This window comes from Pseudophryne corroboree, chromosome 2, assembly GCF_028390025.1.
Source record: "Pseudophryne corroboree isolate aPseCor3 chromosome 2, aPseCor3.hap2, whole genome shotgun sequence".
Taxonomy (NCBI): Eukaryota; Metazoa; Chordata; class Amphibia; order Anura; family Myobatrachidae; genus Pseudophryne; species Pseudophryne corroboree.
The window spans coordinates 998,377,561-998,403,217 of NC_086445.1; the positions used below are offsets into that span (position 1 = coordinate 998,377,561).

Sequence of the window (25,657 nt, forward strand, 5' to 3'; positions counted from 1 at the left end):
AGCCCGTCCATAATTGTATATACCAGTGACCTAACCGTGGTTTTTTTTTCTTTCTTTATACATACATACTAGTTACGAGTATACTATCTCTTTATCAACCAGTCTATATATTAGCAGCAGACACAGTACAGTGCGGTAGTTCACGGCTGTGGCTACCTCTGTGTCGGCACTCGGCAGCCCGTCCATAATTGTATATACCACCTAACCGTGGTTTTTTTTTCTTTCTTTATACATACATACTAGTTACGAGTATACTATCTCTTTATCAACCAGTCTATATATTAGCAGCAGACACAGTACAGTGCGGTAGTTCACGGCTGTGGCTACCTCTGTGTCGGCACTCGGCAGCCCGTCCATAATTGTATACTAGTATCCAATCCATCCATCTCCATTGTTTACCTGAGGTGCCTTTTAGTTGTGCCTATTAAAATATGGAGAACAAAAATGCCACTCCTAGATGGGCCCGGTGTTTGTGTCGGCCACTAGGGTCGCTAATCTTACTCACACAGCTACCTCATTGCGCCTCTTTTTTTCTTTGCGTCATGTGCTGTTTGGGGAGGGTTTTTTGGAAGGGACATCCTGCGTGACACTGCAGTGCCACTCCTAGATGGGCCCGGTGTTTGTGTCGGCCACTAGGGTCGCTTATCTTACTCACACAGCGACCTCGGTGCAAATTTTAGGACTAAAAATAATATTGTGAGGTGTGAGGTATTCAGAATAGACTGAAAATGAGTGTAAATTATGGTTTTTGAGGTTAATAATACTTTGGGATCAAAATGACCCCCAAATTCTATGATTTAAGCTGTTTTTTAGTGTTTTTGGAAAAAAACACCCGAATCCAAAACACACCCGAATCCGACAAAAATAATTCGGTGAGGTTTTGCCAAAACGCGTTCGAACCCAAAACACGGCCGCGGAACCGAACCCAAAACCAAAACACAAAACCCGAAAAATTTCAGGCGCTCATCTCTAGTCCCACAGAGCTTGCAATCTAATACAACAAACAAAAGGGAACTGAGCCCAAAACTTTACGACAATATATATATATATATCTATTTGCCAAACGCAAAGCCCTTCTGCGTCCGATCTAATCTAAACATTGCAGTACAGTATGTAACTGGCACCTGGTACTATGGCGGGCTGAACAGGCCGGAGTCAGTACCTAGATATGACGGACAATTTACAGGCAAAGTAAGAGTTTGGCAGTAGGTGAAATGAAAGAATTTCACCCATTCTGGAATATCTCTTCCTCCCGGTACACTGCGTTCAGGATCCCACACCTATTGGGATAGGCCCAACCTCATTCATCTTACTGGTATAACAGTCAGGGCTGCATGAGATGGGAATGAAGTAACTGAGGGCCAAGTTATCAATCCTTGGAGAGTGATAAATTGCACGGTGATAAAATACCAAACAATCAGCTCCTAGTTGTCATTTTTCAAACACAGTCTGTAACATGGCAATTATGAGCTGATTGGCTGGTACTTTATCACCGGGCAATTTATCACTCTCCAAGGCTTGATAAATCTGAGCCTGCCACTCAGTAAGTCTGTTGTAGCTGATAGGATCACCACAGCCCAGAGGCCCTATCGATAATCAATTCTGCGTGCACTGCAGATCTACTCAAAGGGCAAATCGCCCCAAGCCTGTACCACGCTGATGCGAATAAACTCACTCAGGAGGAGTGGAGGTTTCCCATAGCAACCTATCAGCTCTCAACATTTTATAGACTGTGCTAGATAAATGATAAGCTGATCGGTTGCTATGGGTTACACCTCTATTTTGTTCTCTTTAGAAGGCCTGGGAAAAACGTACCAAACCTTGATGAGAGATAAAGGGGGTAATTCAGAGTTGATCGCAGCAGGATTTTTGTTAGCAATTGGGCAAAACCATGTGCACTGCAGTTGGGGCAGATATAACATGTGCAGAGAGAGTTAGATTTGGGTGGGGTGTGTTCAATCTGCAATCTAATTTGCAGTGTAAAAATAAAGCAGCCAGTATTTACTCTGCACAGAAATAAAATAACCCACCCAAATCTAACTCTTTCTGCACATGTTATATCTGCCTCCCCTGCAGTGCACATGGTTTTGCCCAACTGCTATCAAAAATCCTGCTGCGATCAACTTGGAATTGCCCCCCATGTGCACTGCAGGGGGGGGGGATATAACATGTGCAGAGAGAGTTAGATTTGGGTGGGGTGTGATCAAACTGAAATCTAAACTGCAGTGTAAAAATAAAGCAGCCAGTATTTACCCTGCACAGAAACAATATAACCCACCCAAATCTAACTCTCTCTGCACATGTTACATCTGCCCCCCCCCCCTGCAGCATGTTTTTGCCCAACTGCTAACAAATTTGCTGCTGCGATCAACTCTGAATTACCCCCAAAGTACAAACCAATCAGCTCCTGTCACTTTTGAAACACAGCCTGTAACATGGCAGTTAAGAGCTGATTGGCTGGTAATTTATCTCTCCACTATATCCCATTCCAAGGTTTGATACATCATCCCTTTTATCAAAAATATATTTGCGGCTTGTTGTCGGAAAACGCCCATGTCCGGGGTTAGCTGCAAATATTTAGTATCAGATAAATGTATGTAGGAGGGACCGCAGCAGAAACCTCCGGTAGCTGCTGCGATCCCTCCATTCCCACCAAGCAGCAGCAACTCCATAGGTTTCTATGATGGATGCGATGCTACTAGACTTACCAATTTCTGGAATACCTAGCATTCTGGAGATTGGCCCCTCGCAGCTAATGCCATCTGAAGATGGCGGTAGCCCGCTGTGGCCTATAAGCTACACATCACAATGCCAGCCAGCAGGGGGTAACTCCTGAAATGGCTGCTGTACATGTGTACCAGCGGGACCGTGCATCCACAGTAGTCCCGTCTCCACACTGAGCACATCGCAGGGACAGGCTCCTTTGTGGGCGCTCTATAATACATTGGCCCGATACAATCACATATTGCAATCACATCCTAATATCATGCACAAATTGCATTGTGATTAGTGATAAATAGGCCCCTAAAGGGTCTATTTATTAAAACAACGTAATAGAGCCCTATAATTATCATCTCTAATTGGCGCAGTAAGGAATGCTAGTTGTAGCCCGAGCCGGTGCATACTGTAGCTGACAACTCTCTAGTGTCTCATGCTTTAGGCCAGTGGTCTCTAACCTTAATTGGGGTGTGAGCTACTTTCGGAAAATAAAACCACTGAAGGAGCTACCCCCTCTCCCCAATGCGCATATATGTTCCTGCGGAAGTGGGTGTGGCCTCACAAAAGTGGGTGTGGCCTCACAACTACAAGTAATACCCCCCCCCCAGCGTAGTGCCAGATACACAAATAATGCCCTTCAGCAGTGCCAGATACACAAATAATGCCCCCACCAGTGCCACATACAATTCCCCTCCCGCAGTGCCATTTAAAATGCCCTCCCCCCGCAGTGTCCGATGCCCCACACAGTGCTAACCCTTGCTGACGGAAGAGGAGGAGTGTGTAGTCCGGAGAGCGGTGCGGTGAGGGTGACAGAATCTCCGGCGGCGGCGGGCATTTAAAATATGGTGCCGGTAAGTGAGCCAATCAAAACTCTTGACCCGGCAGCCAATCAGGTGCCGCCACTGCCGGTCTACGAGCTCTGATTGGCTGATGGACGGCACAATATTAAAAATGAAGGGAGGAGTGCCAGTGACTTCCCAAACCCGTGCGCTCTGTGATCTACCGAAAATACTACGGTGAGCAACCGGTAGCTCGCGAGCTACGGGTTGGAGATCACTGCTTTAGGCTCTCTTTAAACAGCCCCAATACCTAAATCCCTTTTGCATGACTTTAAGTACAAGGGGGCTTGATAAATAGGCCCCTTAGAGTGAAATCCCAGGTTACGTCACTCTTCTTTATAGGTTCTATTTATCGATTATATTAAAACTAACTATAAACAAATAATGAAGAAGACAAAGAAAGAAGACACTTAAACTAGCAAAAAACTGGGAGCCTTCTGTCCGCCACACGTGTGCATGCGGTGGGGGGGGGGTATATGTGTTTACTGCAGTGTGATGGCCGCAAAGTTCTGGGGCGAGTATATAAAGTAAACGGAAATCATGGTGCTGAGGGAATAGATCTTTTAAATGTTAGTATTTTGCCCTAATCCTCACTTGTGAAAAAATCAGCGCGGGCTGCCATAAACTGGAGAGACTCCTAACAAGAGTTTCATTGTCTGAGACAGGTGTGAGATTGGAACAGATTCCAGGCCAAGACACCGGGTATCTGAGCCAGCTCTTCAAGCTGAAAACATGCAACAACCATCCAGTAATACCACCGCAGCCAGCCAGAGACTCAACAATTTAAGGCTTAGCGCACACACACAGACACACAAACACACATACACACAACATAAATCAGACAAGGATGTACCAGCCAACCGTCAGGGACTTGGGCAGAAGCCTGCAGACGTCTGAGCACATCAGACCTCTCCTGTTTGGGTTATTGGAAAACCTTCTTCAGTCTGGGTGGAGCAGCCAGTTCAGGCAGATTTAAACGCTGTCTTATCTTGTCCAGACATTTTTTTTTTCATAGCTGTTTACTTCATCTAGCGAATTGTGAATATTTACTAAGGATGATTTCCTTCGACTATTGATGTAAGCGCAGAACAAGAACACAGAGACGCAACTTGTTTTATTTATGCGATCGTCTGCGTTGCCGCTAAATGGCGCACTTCTGTATGTACAAATGGAAGCGATGTGCTTAGTACGGCAGCTCCTAGGCAGTACGGTTACCATTTTACCATATTTTAGGGTATCCACATTGCGCAATAAACAGTGCACTCTATCACTCGCTTCATCAACAACAGGGACCCACTGTACCAGTCTTTTAAATATAACTAGTAGCAGCATCTGAGGGATATCGATTTGATTGTGGTTGCCCTCCGTGTATTTTATCCTACAGATTCATTTATCCCAATTGACAGGAGGCCCAAACTGTATTCTGTAATCATCTAAGGGGGGAATTCAGGACTTTACACCCTTAATGCAGAGGCCCAGCTGCAGATATTCAGCCTGCGAGTTATCAGGTCGGCCGTTTAAATCTTGGCACTTATAAAAGCGGCTCGCTGCGCGGGTGCAGTGCAGTGAGATGCAGGCTGCATGCATTGGGCTGTCACTAAGCATCATTCTTCTGATCTCACTGCAATGCAGCCACCCACATTATTTATTGGGTCTTGTCATTTAACGGATCACCCAAAATATAGCTGAAACACCCTAAATTAATTTGCCTGTATGCAACACCATACATACGAAGAAAATGAAGGACAAATATGTCTGCACTCACTGTGTAAAGTGCTGGACCTAGGCACCCGACCTAGGTCCCCTAGAAGCAGCGCATTATCGGGTACCATAGCAAATTTAGGTACTGGGATGACGATGCCATTCTAACCTCCAGGACACCCCTTATTATGCCAAAATAGCTGAATGGGGCCTCAGGAAATGGGGAGTGACATCACCCACCCCTCAATAAACCCCTCTCTTCTGGGTTCCAAACCGGCAACACTCCCTGTAGTTCTGTGACTGTCCTATATGTTAAATACAGACATGACTGTAGTTCTGCCACATGTGCTTATGTCAGTATCCGGATGGTAGAGGTCGACACTACTTAGGTCGACAGTCACTAGGTCAACCACTATTGTCCAACACTGACATGGTCGACATGGGAAAATGGTCGACGCGTGACAGGTCGACACTTGAAAAGGTCGACATGGCTTTTTTTAATTAGATTTTTTACTTTTTCATACATTATCATCCACATGAACCATGATTGGGAATAGAAACCTGTGTGTGCTGAATGCAAGGGGACGCAAAACACTAATTGGGGTTCCTGGTCATGTTACGGAAAAAAACAACACCAAAAACAGTTGAAAAATCCATGTTGGCTTTTATATGTGTCGACCTGACCCGTGTCGACCGTTTTCATGTATTGACCATTTTCCCTTGTCCACCAATAATGGTCAACCTTAACTTAGGTTGACCATTTACCTCAGAACCGCTTATGTCTGATCCTATAGGAGGCTGGCATAGGACAAGCGGCACTAAAACAAAAAACTCCCTAAAATATATATATAAATATTTCAAAGGATCCTTTCAGTAATTGGCACCAGGTTAGCCAGAGCAGAGCAGGTTCCTGGCCACATAATATACTAATCATACAAAGGAACACTGATATTAGATGCCTACATACTCCACGGCCTGCAGCCTCCGCTCGTCTGAGGACTCCTTCCAGTAAAGGGTGTGTGAGCTGTATCTGGAACTTCTGTTCCGTGACTAAACGTCTTCGTTTTACCAAGTGAAAATCAACTGGCGCTTCTCCTTCCCCTCTCGCTGGCGGGCTGACTACTGGCTGCCCGTGCCAATAATAGACAAGGGCCTGCCACAGCTGTGGCTCTGTCGACATCTCGCTGTCACACACACCTGTCGGGCCCTGTGCTTCTGGCTGGATAGTCACAGCCTCTCACAGCTGCAAGGGAAGCTGACTGAAAGCTTCAGCTCATGAGTGGGATCAACTTGATACCCTGGCAGAATCTCCTACTATTTGCTGTAAACCATCACAAAACATGAGACCGCCTGCTGAAAGGGAACCGTGGCCGCAAATCCAGGGAGGCCCCGCGCACACCCACCGCTCAGATACCGAGGGCGGTCACCTGATACATCGTAAATTAAGCTCTAAACGGATATGTACAGTTTGCTTAACTTAGAAATTCTTGATTTTATGCGTCCCTGTGCTAAGTTTAACGGCTTAGCTCCCTGAGGGGTTCTTTCACCGCTATGAAATGGATTTTAACCTTTAATCAACTTCCGTTTAATGGTTTTTTATGCGCCCTCTTGCGACTTTTACTAAATAATGCCGTGTTTTGCTTTTTAGCTCATTGTGTGCTTCTCAGTCACTTGCTCATACCATCAGGCCGCATAGTTCATTTTCACCGTCGATGTCACAAGCCAGGGGAGATCCGGCGGGTGATGTCACTGCGCATTTCTCGCCCAGGAGAAAGGGGACTGCGCTATATTCACTGAGTGCCTCAGGGGGTGCCACAAGTGCATCAGAAGTTGCTGCGGGGGCCTCAGATGAGGGGGTGTCATTGCTGTGCCGCATTTGAGGGCTAGAACAAATCACCGAAGGAGCAAAAGGTTAGTAAGATTTAAAGAAGACACGTACCAGCCAATAAACAATAGGGCCCTCAGTCCGAGTTGTTCGCTCGTTAGCTGCTTTTAGCAGCTTTGCACACGCTAAGCCGCCGCCTACTGGGAGTGAATCTTAGCATAGTAGATTTGCGAACGAAAGATTAGCAGAATTGCAAATAGACACTTCTTAGCAGTTTCTGAGTAGCTCCAGACTTACTCTGCCACTGCGATCAGTTCAGTCAGTTTCGTTCCTGGTTTGACGTCACAAACACTCCCAGCGTTCGCCCAGACACTCCCCAGTTTCTTCAGACACTCCCGCGTTTTTTCCCAGAAACGGCAGCGTTTTTTCACACACTCCCATAAAACGGCCAGTTTCCGCCCAGAAACACCCACTTCCTGTCAATCACACTACGATCACCAGAACGAAGAAAAAACCTCGTAATGCCGTGAGTAAAATACCAAACTTAATAGCAAATTTACTTGGCGCAGTCGCACTGCGGACATTGCGTATGCGCATTAGCGACTAATCGCTCCGTTGCGAAAAAAAAATAACGAGCGATCAACTCGGAATGACCACCTATGAGCGGATGCAGAGATGACGCTACAGCAGTTTGCGCAGCTTATCTGATGTATTTTTGCACTGTGTGATTTCATGTTGGCAAAGTTCCGTGAGGGGGTGCTGACACAACTGCAAGCTAGGCAGAGCTGGATGTAAGCGTATATAAGTCAGGCGCATGTCTTGCATCTAGTACAGGGATTTTTCTTATAGAAATATATATTTACAGCTCTTTACCAACATTAGCTGAATGCTGGCTCTGAACTGTATATCCAATAACTGACTCTGACCACGTTCACACCTTATTGTACCTCTGAACTGCCAGGTGACCCAATCACCAACTTGCCCACAAGGTATTTAAATAAGACGAGTGTCAGCATCCTAGCCAGGCCATATTAGTGCGGTCAGAAGAGGGCAATGCACACAGGGAATGGTCAACGCCTGGTAATATTCCACCATGCCCAATAATAACCATTATCCATGGTATCATTACTGGTGGGCTGTCAGTAGCCCTATATTGGCTGTAGACTGCAGTGCGCCAAATATCTGATCCACTTTCAGACTAGCAGCTCACGGACACCGGAACCAGTGTCCGCTGTGTCTCTGAGCCTTTTCCCAGTGTCATATTTTCTAATTGAAAACGAAACATGGGAGTATTTGTTAGACTGCTCAAAAACCGTCTGTTGTGACTGAGCCCCATCAATACAAGCAGGGATCTTTATTAGTACGCGTGGGAGCTGCCATGTAACATTATAGAGAATGGCAAGCAATGTTAAAGCCTCTTGGCCGTTACAGTAAGTCATCTGTGAGTGCAGGGTCCCTTTACTTTTAAACAGCACCGGGGAGAGTGTAGGCCAGCGCCCTGCAGTGTTGTCTGCTGGTACAATAACTCAGATCCAGTTACAGCGGCCACTGCAGGAACAGACAATCTGCAGAAAGGCTTGGCTCCTAATGGTCCGGGATCCGGAGAGATAAAAGTATGTTACACATTCTACGGTTAATTTGTTGACAAATAAGACATATCTGGCCAGCAGCTGAGCCCGATCCCTGCAAACCCCCTGCTATCCAGGACATAGCCACATTCTTCTGATCCGTATTGCCCGACAACATGGCTGAGGATTAACAAAGCGTTAGTCATCGCAACTGGAGAGATCCACGTCCGGCATTTCTACTGGATGTTTTTATATACAGGTTGAGTATCCCATATCCAAATATCCGAAATACGGAATATTCCGAAATACGGACTTTTTTGAGCGAGAGTGAGATAGTGAAACTTTTGTTTTCTGATGGCTCAATGTACACTAACTTTGTTTAATACACACAGTTATTAAAAATATTGTATTAAATGACCTTCAGGCTGTGTGTATAAGGTGTATATGAAACATAAATGAATTGTGTGAATGTAGACACACTTTGTTTAATGCACAAAGTTATAAAAAATATTGGCTAAAATGACCTTCAGGCTGTGTGTATAAGGTGCATATAAAACATAAATGCATTCTATGCTTAGATTTAGGTCCCATTGCCATGATATCTCATTATGGTATGTAGTTATTCCAAAATACGGGAAAATCCCATATCCAAAATACCTCTGGTCCCAAGCATTTTGGATAAGGGATACTCAACCTGTACCGTCTTATACTTTCCTTGAGGCCTGAAGAGAGGTTTTATGGAGTAAGGAGCACTAAAATTCTAACTCTAAGGAGGATACAGTATGTCGTCATCAGGTCGACACTGTAAACAGTCAAAAGTTTGACACTGAATGTCATAATGTTGACATGGTTAAAATACTGACACCCAGCCATACTTGTTGACGTAATGGCTGATCTCTCTGTGAGGAAGCAGCCAGGTCAACTCACCAGGGGGCGTGGCTCCAGAGAAGGGGCCGGTCTGGGGTGTAGACGTGATTGCATCATGGCGGCTCTGCCCCCACCCGGCGGAAAGTAAAGCAGGGGGTGGGGCTATGATGATGCAATTCAGCATGAATCATGTCATCACCCCACCCACTTTTGCTCCGTGAGCGGATGATGCGGCGGAGAGAGGGGGCTGCGGACAGGGGTGAGCAAAATGCGGGAGGCTTGGCTACTTCGGGAGACTCCCGGCCATTCCGGGACAGTAGGCAAGTATGCACCCAGCACGTCGACACCTGCAAAATGTCAACACAGCCGAAAGTGTCAGCACATAATCGGCAGGATGTAATGGAGTTTGAGATTGCTGGAGGTGCAAGATGCCGACATGTTGGAGGTTTTCTTAAAGGGGCAACACTTACATGGCAAAACCACTACATCCCGCCGACACAGTCAAAATGTCAACAATAGAACTATTAGAGTTAGACTTAAAACTGTGTGTGGGCATTATGTACCTATTGACATTTTGGCTGTTGACGTTTTGTAACTGCCGACATCATGCTGTCTTTATAATGACTGTTGACATTGCATTTGCCGACATAACATACCAAAACAAATACAATTATCTGCGTTTATTCTGTTGTGTCCCTGAGCTGCCTCTACCACTAACATGTCCTTTCTGTATGCACAGCAACAGCTAAAAATAAACATAATTAATAAGTAAACTTTATTATTTGATAATATCTGAAACACAAACTGCAGGAAAAGACAACAAAAAATCCCTTATGTCCTGTCCCTAGGAGTGTCTAATGTTTCATGTGCCTGCCATAAGCCAGAGAAAAGGCCGCTCAGAGAAAAGGCCACTCAGCAGAATAAAACGACGCAGGAATAAAAGTTTTAACACACCGTACTGAAATAATCGCCCGCATCTGGGCTGACCTTAGAAAACGGGAGGGTCGGGTATGATTTTTGGCATCCTGCTTTTGAAAATCAAAAGTATATTTTTGTTTCATTATATGTTTGCCTTTGAGGATCAGAGGAGTTTCTTATTTATTTAGTTTGCTGTGTAACACGAACCTGCATCAATACGTGGAGTGTACTGCCAGGAAGGGATTATAAGAGGCTATTCTGTGTGAGGAAGCACTAGAGTCACACAGCTTGCGCAATCATTAACGCTCTCCCTGCCGGAGGGGCTTAAGAGTTACTCATAAACCCAAAGTTACCTAGCTTCTGGGAAGTCGGTGAGCCAGCAGGCTGGAATGCTCAGTACCTGGATAGATAATAAATCGTCTTGTAACGTAATCACCTCAGCCACCTGTAATACGGATCAATCTCCTTTTCCCACCCAGAATATATGTCGTCTCTAACCAGTAATAGATGTTACTATTATGGATGCACCAAATAATGTGTCAGAATTACGGACTGAATCTGAACTCTGATTGACATATACTTAAGTTAAATAAATACAATTCTATCTATCTATCTATCTATCTATCTATCTATCTATCTATCTATCTATCTATCTATCTATCTATCTATCTGTCAGTATAACGGACCCGGATTTTCTCCCCCACCCCCTCTTTCTCCCCCCTGCTGCTCGTCTACGCAACTCACCGGCTAGCTCCGCCCCTCATTATCAAAAGGTAAGCATATTAGAATATTTTGATAAGTACAGCTTATAACACACTACATATAATACAAGAAGAAAGGACAAACCAATATTTCCACAGACACAGAAGTTCATGTGGCTGCTGTATTGTTTCTAAGCAAATAATGTACAAACTGAATATGGCTTCATAACTAATTACACCATACAGTTATATGATCTGTTACAAGGCAGCTGTACTAAGCCTCGGAGAGTGGTAGAGTGGAGAGAGATAATGCGGCAGATGTATATTAACCCTGGAGAAGTGATAAAGTGGAAGGTTATAACACACCAGCCAATCAGCTCCTAACGGTCACGTAACAAGCTGGGTTTGAAAAATGACAGGAGCTGACTGGTTGGTGCGTTATCACCTTTCACTTTATCACTTCTCCAGGCTTAATACATCTGCCCCAAAGTACCAACCAACCAGCTCCTGTCATTTTTCAAACCCAGCCTGTAACATAGCAGTTAGGAGCTGATTGGCTGGTAGTTTATCTCTGTCCACTTTATCACTCTCCGGGGCTTAGGGGGACATTTACTAAGCAGTGATAAGAGCGGAGAAGTGAGCCAGTGGAGAAGTTGCCCCATCAACCAATCAGCGGCTCTTTCTCATTTTATAGTATGCAAATGATAGAAGTTACTTTAGTGCTGATTGGTTGTCATGGGCAACTTCTCCACTGGCTCACTTCTCCTCTCTTAATACTGCTTAGTAAATGTCCCCCTTAGTACTCTACGACTAACGTCAGGGCCATCCCTCTGACCCTGGGGCATTTATAATGGAATTGCGTGGCACACAGTGTCATTTTTCCAGTTAACCATTACCAGTAACGTGTGATTTATGTAAAGTATTTTCAGGTTCCGGAGAGGGACAGATCTGTGCGGTAAATGACATGTCCGCTGGAAGCTACTGACTGAAAATGTGCTCAGGGTTTAAGTTCATCATTATAATGCCGAAATGAGGCACAGCTCACAGCTCGCCCACTGTTCAGAAAGAATAAATCAGTACTATATTAGTAATCCATTACATCTGCACAAAGTCTTCAGCACTGGCAGCCAAGAGAAAATGACTTGGCTAAACTTGGCTAAGCTTACACGTATGTGGTTTGCACTTGTTAAGCCTGGGAAGGCTGTGTGCCATACTTGCTAAGTGGTGTTAAGTCATAAAGTGCATTTCTGTCCTTTCAGGGTGCCATATGGTCTAGCAGAGATTAGCGTATGTGATAGATCAGCTGACTGCTTAGCGCGCTAATATATGCATTCATTACAGAATCACCTCTACTCAAATACAAAATTGTTTTATTAAATTGGAAACTTTCTGATGGCCACACAGGCTGTAATGTTGGCTTCGATATTAGTCCCTTGGCCAATGGCCAGATATTGAAATGTCAAGCCTGAAATGAGTACGGTTCATTGGATTATTATTGGCCATATTGGTAAATGCAGGCAGAATATAGTTATTACACAGTAGGTCTGTTACTGTGCGGTCGTCTTTTGACAGCACTAATAGACCACAATGAGAAATATGGCCACACTACTGACCCAATACCACCCAGTTTGGCCTTCAAACCAATGGTAAGAAATAGTGTTAAGCAATTTGGCCATTTTCAATCACTTGTCATAGCCATCACGCAGTGCGTAGGTCCAAACGAACAGGGCATGTGCCAAGAAACGCCATTCGATGGGTATGACCATCTGTGTGTGACCATTATTCTACAATGTATACACAACAGAGTTCATGCAGAGTGAGCACTATGACAGTTGTCGGTGCGCAAGTTCAGAGCTGTGTGTACGCAACTGCATCCATGCTGAGTTACGACCTCCTGACGCTCATATGACTGTATCCGAGACTTATGACTGACAATAAAGTGATCACATTACTTCCTGCATTGTCCCCTAAGCTGCTCTACTCTCTGCGCCGATGGAAATCTGAGAAAGCCGGATCCACTTGGGCGGGATCCTTTGGATCCCTTTCCATAAAAAAACGTTGAAATGTAGCCCATAGGCTACAACGGATAACGCTTTGGCTTCAGGAGCTTGGTAGAAACCTATGGGGGCTGAGGATGCTATCTGAAATCCAGGGACCATAGCAGATATCAGAAATATTTGCTGATGACCCTCAATTGGACATCTCGGGGGTACTTAATATTTGCGGGTACCCCTGAAAGAGGATGTTTTCAGGGTATATACCACAAATATACTTTAATAATTAGGCACCTAAGCATCAGCCCCAATAACAGCAGGAGATCAGTCATAATACATGCACTGAAGGACTCTGGGTAATCATAATATTATAGCCAATGCTCAAGGCACTCCAATTTGACCAAAAACCCTGTAATTGAGGGAAGGGATCCATGCACTACAAATATATGCTATAAAAGACCAACCTGCAGCCTGTGAGGTGATTTCTCCTCAGGTAACTGCAGTATAGTGACACGTCGCTGAAGAAAATGGCGGCAGTGCCATCTTCTTATACACTGGGCCTGTATCACCACATAAAAGAGTCAAACAGGTTTGGTGCTGAGCCACTCTCTATTGTGTTCAGAGAACCCGTGTCGCTGTACAGACATGTTACCTGCAGGCGTGCTTGCCAGCAGCCTGATAAACACTGCATTGTGTTACCTACCCTAGAGCACTCCCTGTGTGAATACACTTTTGTGTGAGAGATTGATGTTGTTCTCTCTTGTTGCCCCAAATCTGGCTATATGCTTACATTCAAATGGAACCTTGGCACTGTAAAATAAGCATAAATAATTGCTTCTCATATTTTGTTTTAAGAAAATTACCTCAGTTTTAATTTAAACAGACAGGCTGAGTATTTATTTTCAACGATCTTAACGGTTCTGGCTAATTGCTAAGACGTTCCTTTCCCGCGCGGCCTGCACAGCGTACAGTGGAATAGGAATCATTTAGGGAACACTGGTATGGGATCGTTTATCCAAGTACTCGTTTGGTAAATCAGACAGAGAAAAAGTCATTTCTGCTTTCAATCAGTGTTACTACGCACACAGACATGCGCTCCTCTGTACTAATAAGGAGCGCCAACAAAGAGTTTTCTATTGGCGCTTATCGCAGCGTCAGAAAGTCAGTCACCCTTAGAAAACTATGCCGCAGCAGCCGGCCATACTGGATGCCAGCGTCAAGAGTAGTCTCAACGCATTTAGATTCTGCGCATGTTTGACCCGGTTTCGCCAGCTCATATATGTGTAGAGGAATTGGTGTCCGTGGGTTGTAAGGAAATAAATTCAAAATATGATTCAAATTTATAATAGGTAGCTTAATAAAATGTAGAAATTAAAATTGCTATATATACATGTATATATATATATATATATATATATATATATAAATAAAGCGTTTATTAATTCATTGTTTATGGCAAGTCTCAAATGGCGAAAGGATCCTTGTTAAATAGGCTTTGCCGGAGAAATGTATAAAGTGGTGAAAAGAACGAAGAAGTGGACCAGTGGAGATGTCGCCTATAGCTACCAATCAGCTTTGAGGTAGCATTTAAAAAGTGCATTCTATACAATGGTAGGTAGACACTGATTGGTGTCTATGGGCAACTTCTCCACTGATTCACTTCTTCATTTTTTTCACTGCTTGACACATCTTCCCACAGTCTCCCTTTCATAAATACTCCCGGTGGCCACAGAGCATTGCACTGTGAGGAGCACTGATGAACACTTTAATAGAATGGGAATCCTGAGGGCAGAGGGGTGAACGGCAATATTTATAAGTGTCATTTAACTATTTACTACAAATAATGTTAAAAAGGCGTAAATAATATGTTGTTCTAGACTGGTACTCTATGCAAATGTTTTCTTATGCAGCCTTCATCTTAAGGTCCATACACACTTAACGATAAAATGAGCGACGTCGCTCATTTTCCCCCTCCTTGAGCGACGTCGCTCATTTTATCGTTAAGTGTGTATGCTGCCAGCGACGACCGATGCGCGGCCCCGCGGGTTGGCAACGATCGTCGCTGTCGGTAGGGCATGCATGAAGGATGTGGACTGTCGTCCACGACCTTCATGCAGGGCTGGCGGGGGCGTGACGTCACTGAGCGATATGAGCGGTCATATCGCTCAGTGCGTACAGGCGGCCACCGACCGGCTGGCCCGGGAGGGGGAAACGTGAGACGATGTCGCTCACAGAGCGACATCGTCTAATGTGTATGGGCCTTAAGTCACCTAGACAACCTTTTCTGGGTAGGAGTAAAAGGGGGTACAAGCCTAGGCTGCAATGGAGGGAGGGTGTTAGGGGGCAGATGTACGAAGCTTTGGAGAGAGATAAAGTGGACGGCGATAAAGTACCAACCAACCAACCAGTTCCTAACTGTCATTTTTCAACCACAGCCTGTAACATGGCAGTTAGGAACTGATTGTTTGGAACTTTATCTCTCTCCACTTTATCACTCTCCAAGGTTTAGTAATCTCCCTCATCATCATCACTTTAATTACAAATCCCGACACCTATAACTTACATCCATGGGCCCTCATTCCGAGTTGATCGCTCTCCAGCTACTTTTTGCAGCCGTGCAAACGCATAGTCGCCGCCTACGAGGGAGTGTATCTTCGCTTTGCAAGTGTGCGATCGCATGTGCAGCCGAGTGGGAATGATAAAGTTTTTTGCAGTATCTGAGTAGCTCTGGACTTACTCAGCCGCTGCGATCACTTCAGCCTGTCCGGTCCCAGAATTGACGTCAGATACCCGCCCTGCAAACGCTTGGACACGCCTACGTTTTTCCAACCACTCCCAGAAAACAGTCAGTTGACACCCATAAACGCCCTCTTCCTGTCAATCTCTCTGCAAACGGCTGTGCGAATGGATGCTACGCTGCTGTTTGTACCCGTACGACGCGAGTGCGCATTGCGGTGCATACGTATTCGCAGTAGTAACCTGATCGCTACGCTGCGAAAATCGGCAGTGTGCGATCAACTCGGAATGAGGGCCATTGTTCAGGCCGTACAATCTTCTCCATACATCCCCTGAGGTCACCCCCTTTACCCGTGGCCACGCCCCTTTTCTAATTTGTACCGATTTTCATGTGTAAAATGTTGGAGGGTATGTAAGAATAATTGGGAATTATGGCACAATGCGAATATTACGTGTGAGGGGAAAAAGGGGGGATTGTGTTGGAAAAATCAGGACACACTGGATCTCTAGCTTTAAAACCTTGATTTATCACATGAAGTAAACTTTTGAGCGGGGAGAAAGGAGACACTGAGGGGCTGCTGCGGGTTTGGCTACAGAAGGACGTTCTCAGAAGATTAGGAGCACGGTTCCTGTCAGGCACAGGAGCAGGCTGATTGCACCTGGGAGAGAACAAGGCCTGCTGCACGGCACAAGAGGATCACTTTGCATTGGTTTTGCATGCCCAAAGAGTGAGCCTCCAGATAAACGGCTTTGTAGCCTGTAATTTATGTTCCGTCTACAGAGAGGGTAGTCTTTCAGACTCGCACTCATTTGATGTGGCGTTTCTTCGTTCCCTCTCTTTTGTCTGCCGACTTGTATGGTTAGATGTTTAACATTAACAGGTGTACTTTCCCTCTCGCATGGGTTGTATGTGACCAGCATATTGCCAGGCGCAACCTCGCACATTTCCAGGGCAGCGCATCGGCCCCGTAACCTACCGAAGTTATGACATGTTTCAAACAACAATAATAATGAACCTGCCATTTTCCCCCCCAGAAAAAAAATACTTCATTTATTCTAAATAGTTAAATGATTGAATTGTTTATTAATGTTCAGTTGAATAAAGCATTTTTTTTGTTTCTGCTGACGGCCCCTGCTATCGCCCACCACAGATGTCGGCAAGAGGATTGCGGCGGGAAATCTACCGACACTACCCTCAAAATGGGGGAAAATTTTCACTGGATTCATCTTTTTCGTCAGCGTTAACCCTTTAGTAGATAGGGAGAAGCCCTGACTCCGGGGAATATAATTTTTTTGGGGCCAGTAAAAGGGTTTAGCTTTCATTAATAGATAGGAGTTAAGGGGGAGAGAGCCTTGAAGAGTAATAAAGTGGAGAGAAATAAATGGGTCTATTCACGAAGTAGTGAAAAGAGTGGAGAAGTGAGCCAGTGGAGAAGTTGCCCATGGCAACCAATCAGTTTCGAGGTAACATTTATAAAGTGCATTCTATAAAATTATACGTAGCAGCTGATTGGTTGCCATGGGCAAATTCTCCACTGGCTCACTTCTCTGCACTTTTCACTGCTTCATAAATAGGACCTAAAGTACCCGTCAATCAGCTCCTAACTGCCATGTTAGAAATATGACAGTTGGGAGTTGATTGGTTGGTAGTTTATTTCTCTCCGCTTTATCACTCTCCAAAGCTTAGTACATCTGGCCCTTACAGATTTAGTAGGCACTCTAAAGAGGACAAGTGGTGGTATTGCGCATAGTAACCAATCAGATTCCAGCTATCATTTATCTAGCACATTATATAAAATGACAGGAAGACTGTGATTGGTTGCTATAGGCAACACCCCTAAAAGTCCTCTTTAGAAGATTTGATAAATCTCCCCATAAGTTTCTTACCTCTTGGAACATATTATCTTCTAGAAGGTGCTAGATAAATAAAAGTAGAATCTGATTGGTTGCTATAGGCAACATCCCATCCTAAATACAACTCCCATCTTAGTAAATTTACCCCTACATATATATTTGTAAACAATATGTTACGCAATTCTACTTCTATTACTTAACATCCATCTTGTTTTACCTGACTTGTACTGTAATAGCTCTTATTACATGGCCTCTTGTACGTCTATACCAAAACACAGGGTCAGTTCTTAGAGCCTGTTTCTTACAAGACTCTCTGCGTGGTAGTTAGAGTCACTCCGTCTCACCGTCCCCATCCATATTATTTTAGTGCATACCACCCGCTGCAGAGCATTATGGGTAAGACTACTGGTCTACTTCTTTTAACACAAGATTGCAGAAAAACAGCTGCGACGCTTACAGTGCGCGGCAGGGGAATATAAAACACAAAAGGGCTCTATATATTTTTGAGCTCCCAGGCAACCTGTCTTATGACAACATTATATATTTATTTTTGTGAGGCATAGTGCATGTCTTTTCTATATTTCGCTATATATACATATATAACTGCCTCGCTATGTAGTTATAATCTGACAAAGCTGAAATGCTACAAAATTATTTGCATCATTTATAATCTTGTAAAATGTTTTCAACACAAATTACAACAATGTGTTCTATTAACTTGTTCTGTGTCTCAGTAATAGGGCCCATACATCTGTGATTAATTGCGACAATTGCCCGTTCTGACGATGCCTGAATCGGAGGATTGGGAAAACCCAACTTTTTGGAAATCCAATTCCTACCTAAAAATTATCGGAATTGGCGAGTCAGGGATTTTTATCATGAGGTCAACGAAAAACAAGTCTACCATAAACAGATGTCAACGTGACAGTCACAATTCGCGGACCTGGAAAGGGGAGAACTTTACATGAAAGTGGGTGGGGTTTCACCTGAATGTGGGCGTTCCTGAGAGGATACTGGTGGAGTTTAGTCAGAACGGGCGAGGCCTATTTTGTCCTGATTTTGCATGCCTAAATATTGGGAGGTAAGTCTTAAATACATGCCTGAGATGCCCAGTTGGAACCGTAAAAGGTGAATGTATTAAGGAAAATCTGCAGGAGGATACGTACAAGCTATTAAACTAAAATAATCTGCAGTAGGACAACAAATTCACACTTTTTGAATTTAAAGGGACCTTGACATTCAAAGTGAACGTAAGTCTCCAGGACAAGCTTTAAAATACAACTTTTTTTATTTTATTTTATTGCTAGAGATCAAAATAAAAGGCAACTTTTGTCTACTCTGCAAATATCTGAACAATTGTTTTCTGAGCAGGAAAATTAATCCCTTAAGCGGCGTAGCATCCGTCAGATTCCTCTGGGATACCGGGGGGGACGAGTGTGACATGTGTAGCTGTGTGTGGGACCAGTCACCTGTTCAGCTCTGTGTGCAGCGGCTGCAGTCCTGGTTGTATAGGATTTAAAGACCTCTGCAAACATTTTAAGTGCTCATTCTGGGGTTTTACACGGCACGCAGGAGAACCACATAGTGGTTTCAGTGTTTTGAAAATTGTCATACGCCTAAATGCTTTACACACAAAAAATGTTTTTGTTTTTTAATGAAAATACTTTTTTTGAAAAAAGTTTATTTTCAATATAAAATGTATGTAAGTAAAGAAAATCTGCAATTAATATAATCATTGCTGGGAATTATAGAGTTTGTAAATGGGCAGAGTTTGTCGCCGGAGACAATATTGCTTTTAAACAGTGTGCCTCAGTAATGAATTTGAGGGTGATAAATCCACTTCAAAATTTGAGGTGCCAAGGTCTATAGTTTAGTAGTGCTTCAGATTTAATGAAACTCACAACCCATCAACGCAACCATTATAGCTCCGTACTAGAGCAACCAGCCGTAAAGGAAACTGTCTACATGCGGAAATAGCCGTCATGTCACCTATGTCGAGACAAAAACAGTCAACACACAGGGCCATCCTGACATATAGGCACAATGTCACAGCTGCCCAGGGCCCCACAATTCTAAGAGCCTTAAAGAAGGGGTGCGTGGTGGTCACACAATCAGAGTGGCCAGGCAAAATTCTCTACCTGCCACCCAGCCTGCAGCCAGACATTGGATGGCTGTCAGCATGCTGATTGGTGGATGGCTGGAGCTATCCACCAATCAGAGTGCAGCACTCTCTATCTGCCTCCCAGCCAGCAGCCAGACAGTGAATGGCTGTCAGCATGCTGATTGGTGGATGGCTGGAGCTATTCACCAATCAGAGAGCTGACAGACATTGTATAGAAGCATGTGCAAAGATGGCACATGACCACAGGAGAGGCATGTTATGATTTTTTTTTTCATTGGTACCTATGGCAACCGGTCAGATTCTAGGTATCATTTTATAGAATGTACTAGACAAATGACAGCGTGAATCTGACGTGTTGCTACGGGCAACACCTTCCCTTTTCTTTTTTAGGTTTGCTAAACCCCCCACCCCCCCCCCCTCCATATATGTCTAAGAAAGTATCTTCTCCTAACAACACAAGGGCGCTCCACACACCCGTATCCAAATGAACCACCAGCATAATAAAAACATAAAAAGCAACACATTTGTTTGGACTCGGTAAGAATTAGGATAAATGGGTGGCATGGAGGGTCTGCCATGGTGGGGCACTCACCCTGTATCTGACTCTGCGCTTGAGGATTGAACGCGGTGGAGTGGTTCAGAGCTCCGCGTGAGTTGGGGGTGGGAGCTGGGTGGTGTGGGCTGACTCTCATCGCTGTCCGCCGTAACTGTTCCAGTTCGCTCAGCCGCTCAGAAAACGACAAGCTGCCAGGCTTAGTCTGCTCGTCTAATTTCTGGCGATGTCCTGTTAAATAGCAAGAGGGGAGGAGACACATCAGAGCGGGCGGTACATAAGAGGCCATAATGTTACGTGAAATGTAAAGTAGTGTTCAGTATTCCTGTTCTGACTGGCGTCGGTGTAGCTTAGTAAGTGGCTGCGCACATTCTTATGCTTTAGGATAACAACAGTAACGTAAAACATGGCGGACAGATAACTGAGAGAAAGGTACCAGACTTATATTTACATCCATTGTATGGAACAGAATCGGAACAATCTCTATAAGCATATTTCACATTATACAGGAAAGCTGAATGGGCAATCATAAGCAAAAAGACACATCTCATCAACGCACTCCGCAGAATATATTTCCGATATTCCGGAATATGCTTTGTGGGGGGGTAAGGGGGGTGGGGGGGGTATTTTTTCCTATACAGATCAGACATGAAGCCATAAAGCCCTACTGGAAAAAAAGGTATCCTGGCTATAGGTTGACCATGAAAAGGTCGACATACATTAGGTCGACAAGTAATGGTTGACATGGTTAATAGGTCGACATGTAAAAGGTCGACAGTGCTTATGGTCGACAGGCACAAAAGGCTGACAGGTTCATACGGTTTTTAGCATTTGATTCATCTTTTTTAGTGTTTACGCTAGGCTTTAGCAGGGCGCACGCGCACACGGTATCTATTCACATTCAAGGGAGAGCTTGGGGAAAGCCCATCGCACGCCCCCACGAGGGCTGGCCACACCTCCACTAGTGACGCCTTTGGCTCGCGTGCACGAAGTGCCCCCACAGCACAGGCGCCCTGTTCCCAAAAAATCCTGGGGGGAACACTATTTTTCATACTTTAATATCCACATGGACTACGAATGGGAATAGTAACCTACCCGAAGCATGGCGACAGAAACGAGCCATGCGAGGGGATGTGGTACACTAATTAGGGTTCCGCTTACTTTGACGCCGAAAACGACACAAAAAAACACATACAAATGTTGTGGCAATTTTTTTTTTGTGGCAACCTTTTGTCACGTCGACCTTTTCGCCCTGTCGACCTTTACTACTGTTTACCTTTTTCATGTCGACCTAATGCATGCCGACCATTAGTAGTCGACCGAATGACTGTAGACTTTTGCATGTAGATCTCATGATCCATGACCGTAAAAAGATATTGGCAAGAACTTACATATTTACCTCATAAATGTCCTGATTTTGACGGTTGGAGAACCCCCATATAGGTGAAGATCTTATACAGATGTGGCAAATCTGGACAGAGCCTATTGGTTCCGGTATAAATGGTCGACCATGTTATGGTCGACAGTCATTAGGTCGACCACTATTGGTCGACATTGACATGGTCGACATGGACACATGGTCGACACATGAAATTGGTCGACACATGAAAGGTCGACATATGAAAAGGTCGACATGAGTTTTTAACTTTTTTGGGTGTCGTTTTTTGCGTAAAGTGACTGGGAACCCCAATTAGTGCACCGCGTCTCCTCGCATGGCTCGCTTCGCTTGCCATGCTTCGGGCATGGTGCCTTCGCTCCGCTACCGCTTTGCTCGGCACACTTTACCGTTCCAATCGTAGTCCATGTGGATCGTAAAGTATGGAAAAGTTCCCCAAAAGAAAAAAAAGTTAAAAAACTCATGTCGACCTTTTCATATGTCGACCTTTTCATGTGTCGACAATTTTCATGTGTCGACCATGTGTCCATGTCGACCATGTCAATGTCGACCAATAGTGGTCGACCTAATGACTGTCGACCATAACATGGTCGACCATGTGAACGGATACCGAGCCTATTTAGGAGTCTATTTACTAAGCCTTGGATAGAGATAAAGTGGCTGGAGATAAAGCACCAGCCAATCAGCCCCTAAATGTCATTTTTCAAACACAGCCTGTGACATGGCAGCTAGGAGCCGATTGGCTGGTACTTTATCTCCGTCCACTTTATCTCCATCCAAGGCTTAGTAAATAGGCCCCTTAGCCCCTGTTGAATAGTACTATGCTTTGGGGAGAGATAAAGTGTACAGAGTTCAAATACAAGCCAATCAGCTCCTAATAGCCATGTTACAGGTTGTGGGACCTATAATACTAAGCCTTGGAGAGAGATAAAGTACCAGCCAATCAGCTCCTAATTGCCAAGCTATAGGCTACGTTTGCTAAATGACAGGAGCTGGCTGGCTGGTACTTTATCTCTCTTCACTTTCTCTCCAAGGCTTAGTACATAGGGGTCTATTTAATAAGCCTTGGAGAGAGATTAAGTGGACGGACATAAAATACCAGCCAATCAGCTCCTAACTGTCATTTTTCAAACCCAGTCTCCAACATGGCAGTCAGGAGCTGATTGGCTGGTACTTTATCTCCATCCACTTTATCTCTTTCCAAGGCTTAGTACATAGGGGGTCATGCTGACCCGATCGCACGCTGCAGTTTTATCGCAGCAGTGCGATCGAATCAGAACTGCGCATGCGCCAGTGCTACAGTTTTTGATTGACAGGCAGAGGCGGTCGCTCGGCTGGAGGGGGCGGAACGGCGGCGTGGCCGGACGGTGCGGGGGGGGGGGCGACACACGCAGCTGCTGCGGGCCGGGGAGCGACGAGTAGCTCCCGGCCAGCACGCTAAAGCTGCGCTGGCCGGGAGCTAATCGTAAAGTGCAAAAGCATCACACAGCTTTTGCACTTCTGCAGGGGGGGGGGGGGCACTGACATGCGGGGCGGGATAGCCCTGTGCTGGGCGTCCCCCCGCATGTCTGTGGTCATGATCGTAGCCCTGCAAAGCTACGATCAACTCGGAATCACCCCCATAGACCCCTAAATGTTGGACGTTATGAGCATAAATCTAGTGAATAAGCCCCTCACTGCCCTTACAGATAATTTTGGATAAATAAAGGATAGTGATGGGAGCCTTTTGGAGCAAAGGTCCTTAAATCTTGAGCGCGCTGTGTAATGCTAGAACAACATCTAGCTTAGGTTTAATGCCCCTTTATTAACAAATGATTTCCAACATTCTATATTCTCGCACAGAAACAGCCGCGGCTACATCACATCACAATATCATTGTCTGTTTTCCTGCCGTCTGAGCTTTTTTTTTTCCAGCAAGGAGCGGGATAATTTTTTCCAGCTGTCCCAAATTTGCATTTCAAAAGCAAAACTTCCAGTTGCTAAAATTTCTAAAATAAAAGTATGTATAAACTTTTATTGGGGCTGAGGATCTGAGCGGCCGGCTCTCTCTTCCCCTGGCGAACACGCCACTGTATCACATTTCACGCTGCACGGAGAAATGGAGCCGGCTTTAATGCAATGATTTTATCTAGGAAAAAAAAAAAAGAACGTTGCGCAGTTTGAAAAATATATATATACATTTTTTTTTTTTACTCTGGCAGGAGAAGCTCGGCTGAAGCTCATTTACTTGTCAGGCATGCAAATCTCCGGCCTCTGTTTAGCTCCTCAGTTCATGACAGTGGACTTGAATGCAAACACACTGAGTCACGCAAGCTGTTTACATATGTTAGTTGTCTGATAATACAAGCTATTTTAAGTATCATCCTTTTGTACTTAAGTACTGGAGCTGCACTGTCAACTAGAAAGTACTGCGCACAATTCCCGTCGCTGCTTTACCAAATGTTTCATTCATCGTTCGGAGAGAGAAAAGGAGGATTTATACCACAAACAACATGCAGAGAGGTCTATCAGTGTAATCCCCCCCCCCCCCCATCAATCAATTTATCAACTCGCGCAATAAATATGAGCAGGATTTGGGCAAGTTCTTTTGCAGATGCCGCATTATCGGACAATACATTATTTCATTTTGCTGAACAGTTCAATATTCCAACCACGTTTTAAAGATATTGGGGGTAATTCCGAGTTGATCGCTAGCTGTTTTCGTTCGCAGTGCAGCGATTAGGCAAAAAAGCGGCACTTCTGCGCATGCGTATGCAGCGCAATGCGCATGCGCGACGTACTTTCACAACAGCCGATGCTTTTTCACACAAGGTCTAGCAAAGCTTTTCAGTCGCACTGCTGGCCGCAGAGTGATTGACAGGAAAGGGGCGTTTCTGGGAGGTAACTGACCGTTTTCAGGGAGTGTGCTGAAAAACGCAGGCGTGACAGATACAAACGCAGGCGTGCCTAGGAAAACGCAGGCGTGGCTGGCCGAACGCAGGGCGTGTTTGTGACGTCAAAACAGGAACTAAATAGTCTGAAGTGATCGCAGGCTAGGAGTAGATCTGGAGCTACTCTGAAACTGCTCAAAAATATTTTGTAGCCGCTCTGCGATCCTTTCGTTCGCACTTCTGCTAAGCTAAGATACACTCCCAGAGGGCGGCGGCTTAGCGTTTGCACGGCTGCTAAAAGCAGCTAGCGAGCGAACAACTCGGAATGAGGGCCATTGGGTAGATTCACATATTTTTTTCTACTGAAACCCCTCAATTTTTCAGAAATCGCCATCCTCATTTTTTTTCTTAGGATACAATACAGACAGCAAAATTATTTCAATCGGAGCTTTAGACCACGGCTGGGGGAGGTCAAGTGATTTGGAAGCAATGGGAGGGCCAATAGGTACATGGCCCCGTGGCCCGTGCCGATGTTGTGTGACCACGCCCTCTACTGTGTACGCACACATGCACTGTCCTCGTTATGAAAATATGAAAGTTGGGAGGTGTCCTATAGACGTAATAGGCAGGGCCAGATTAATAGCCCACAAGGGCCTGCTGCTGAAAATGTTCAGAAGCCTATTATGAGAAGAGGAGGAGCTGTGGCTAGGGTTGGGTGGGTGTGGCCATTGATGTGTGGGTGTGGCCAATGCTATGTAGGCGTGTACCCCTTCTAGCCCCTTGAGCCCCAATGTCTCCCTAAATATGTACATGTATAAAAATTGCATCAATGTTGTAAGGAAAACATAAATACAGTTTTAATACTTGTGATTTATGGCCGACCGGGTGGCCAGCTGCTGGCTGCTCATCATCTTTCTGGCATGATGATGGGCCTGTTTTTATCTTGAGGCCCGGAGATGTAGTCCCACCGGCCACCATTGTTAATCTGGCCCTGG

General features: G+C 44.9%; 1 protein-coding gene across 2 annotated transcripts in view; it reads right to left on the reverse strand.

Moving 5' to 3' along the window:
* RUNX1 (RUNX family transcription factor 1) overlaps window positions 1-25,657 on the reverse strand; it is a 100,474-nt gene that overhangs the window by 15,758 nt on the left and 59,059 nt on the right. The window contains exon 4 of one of the 2 annotated variants that reach the window (XM_063956526.1): window positions 20,436-20,627. The exons of the other annotated variant lie outside the window; for it this stretch is intronic. Coding sequence (XP_063812596.1) covers window positions 20,436-20,627 — 192 coding nt within the window. The remainder of the gene's footprint in view (window positions 1-20,435; window positions 20,628-25,657) is intronic. 2 annotated transcript variants of the gene reach the window in all.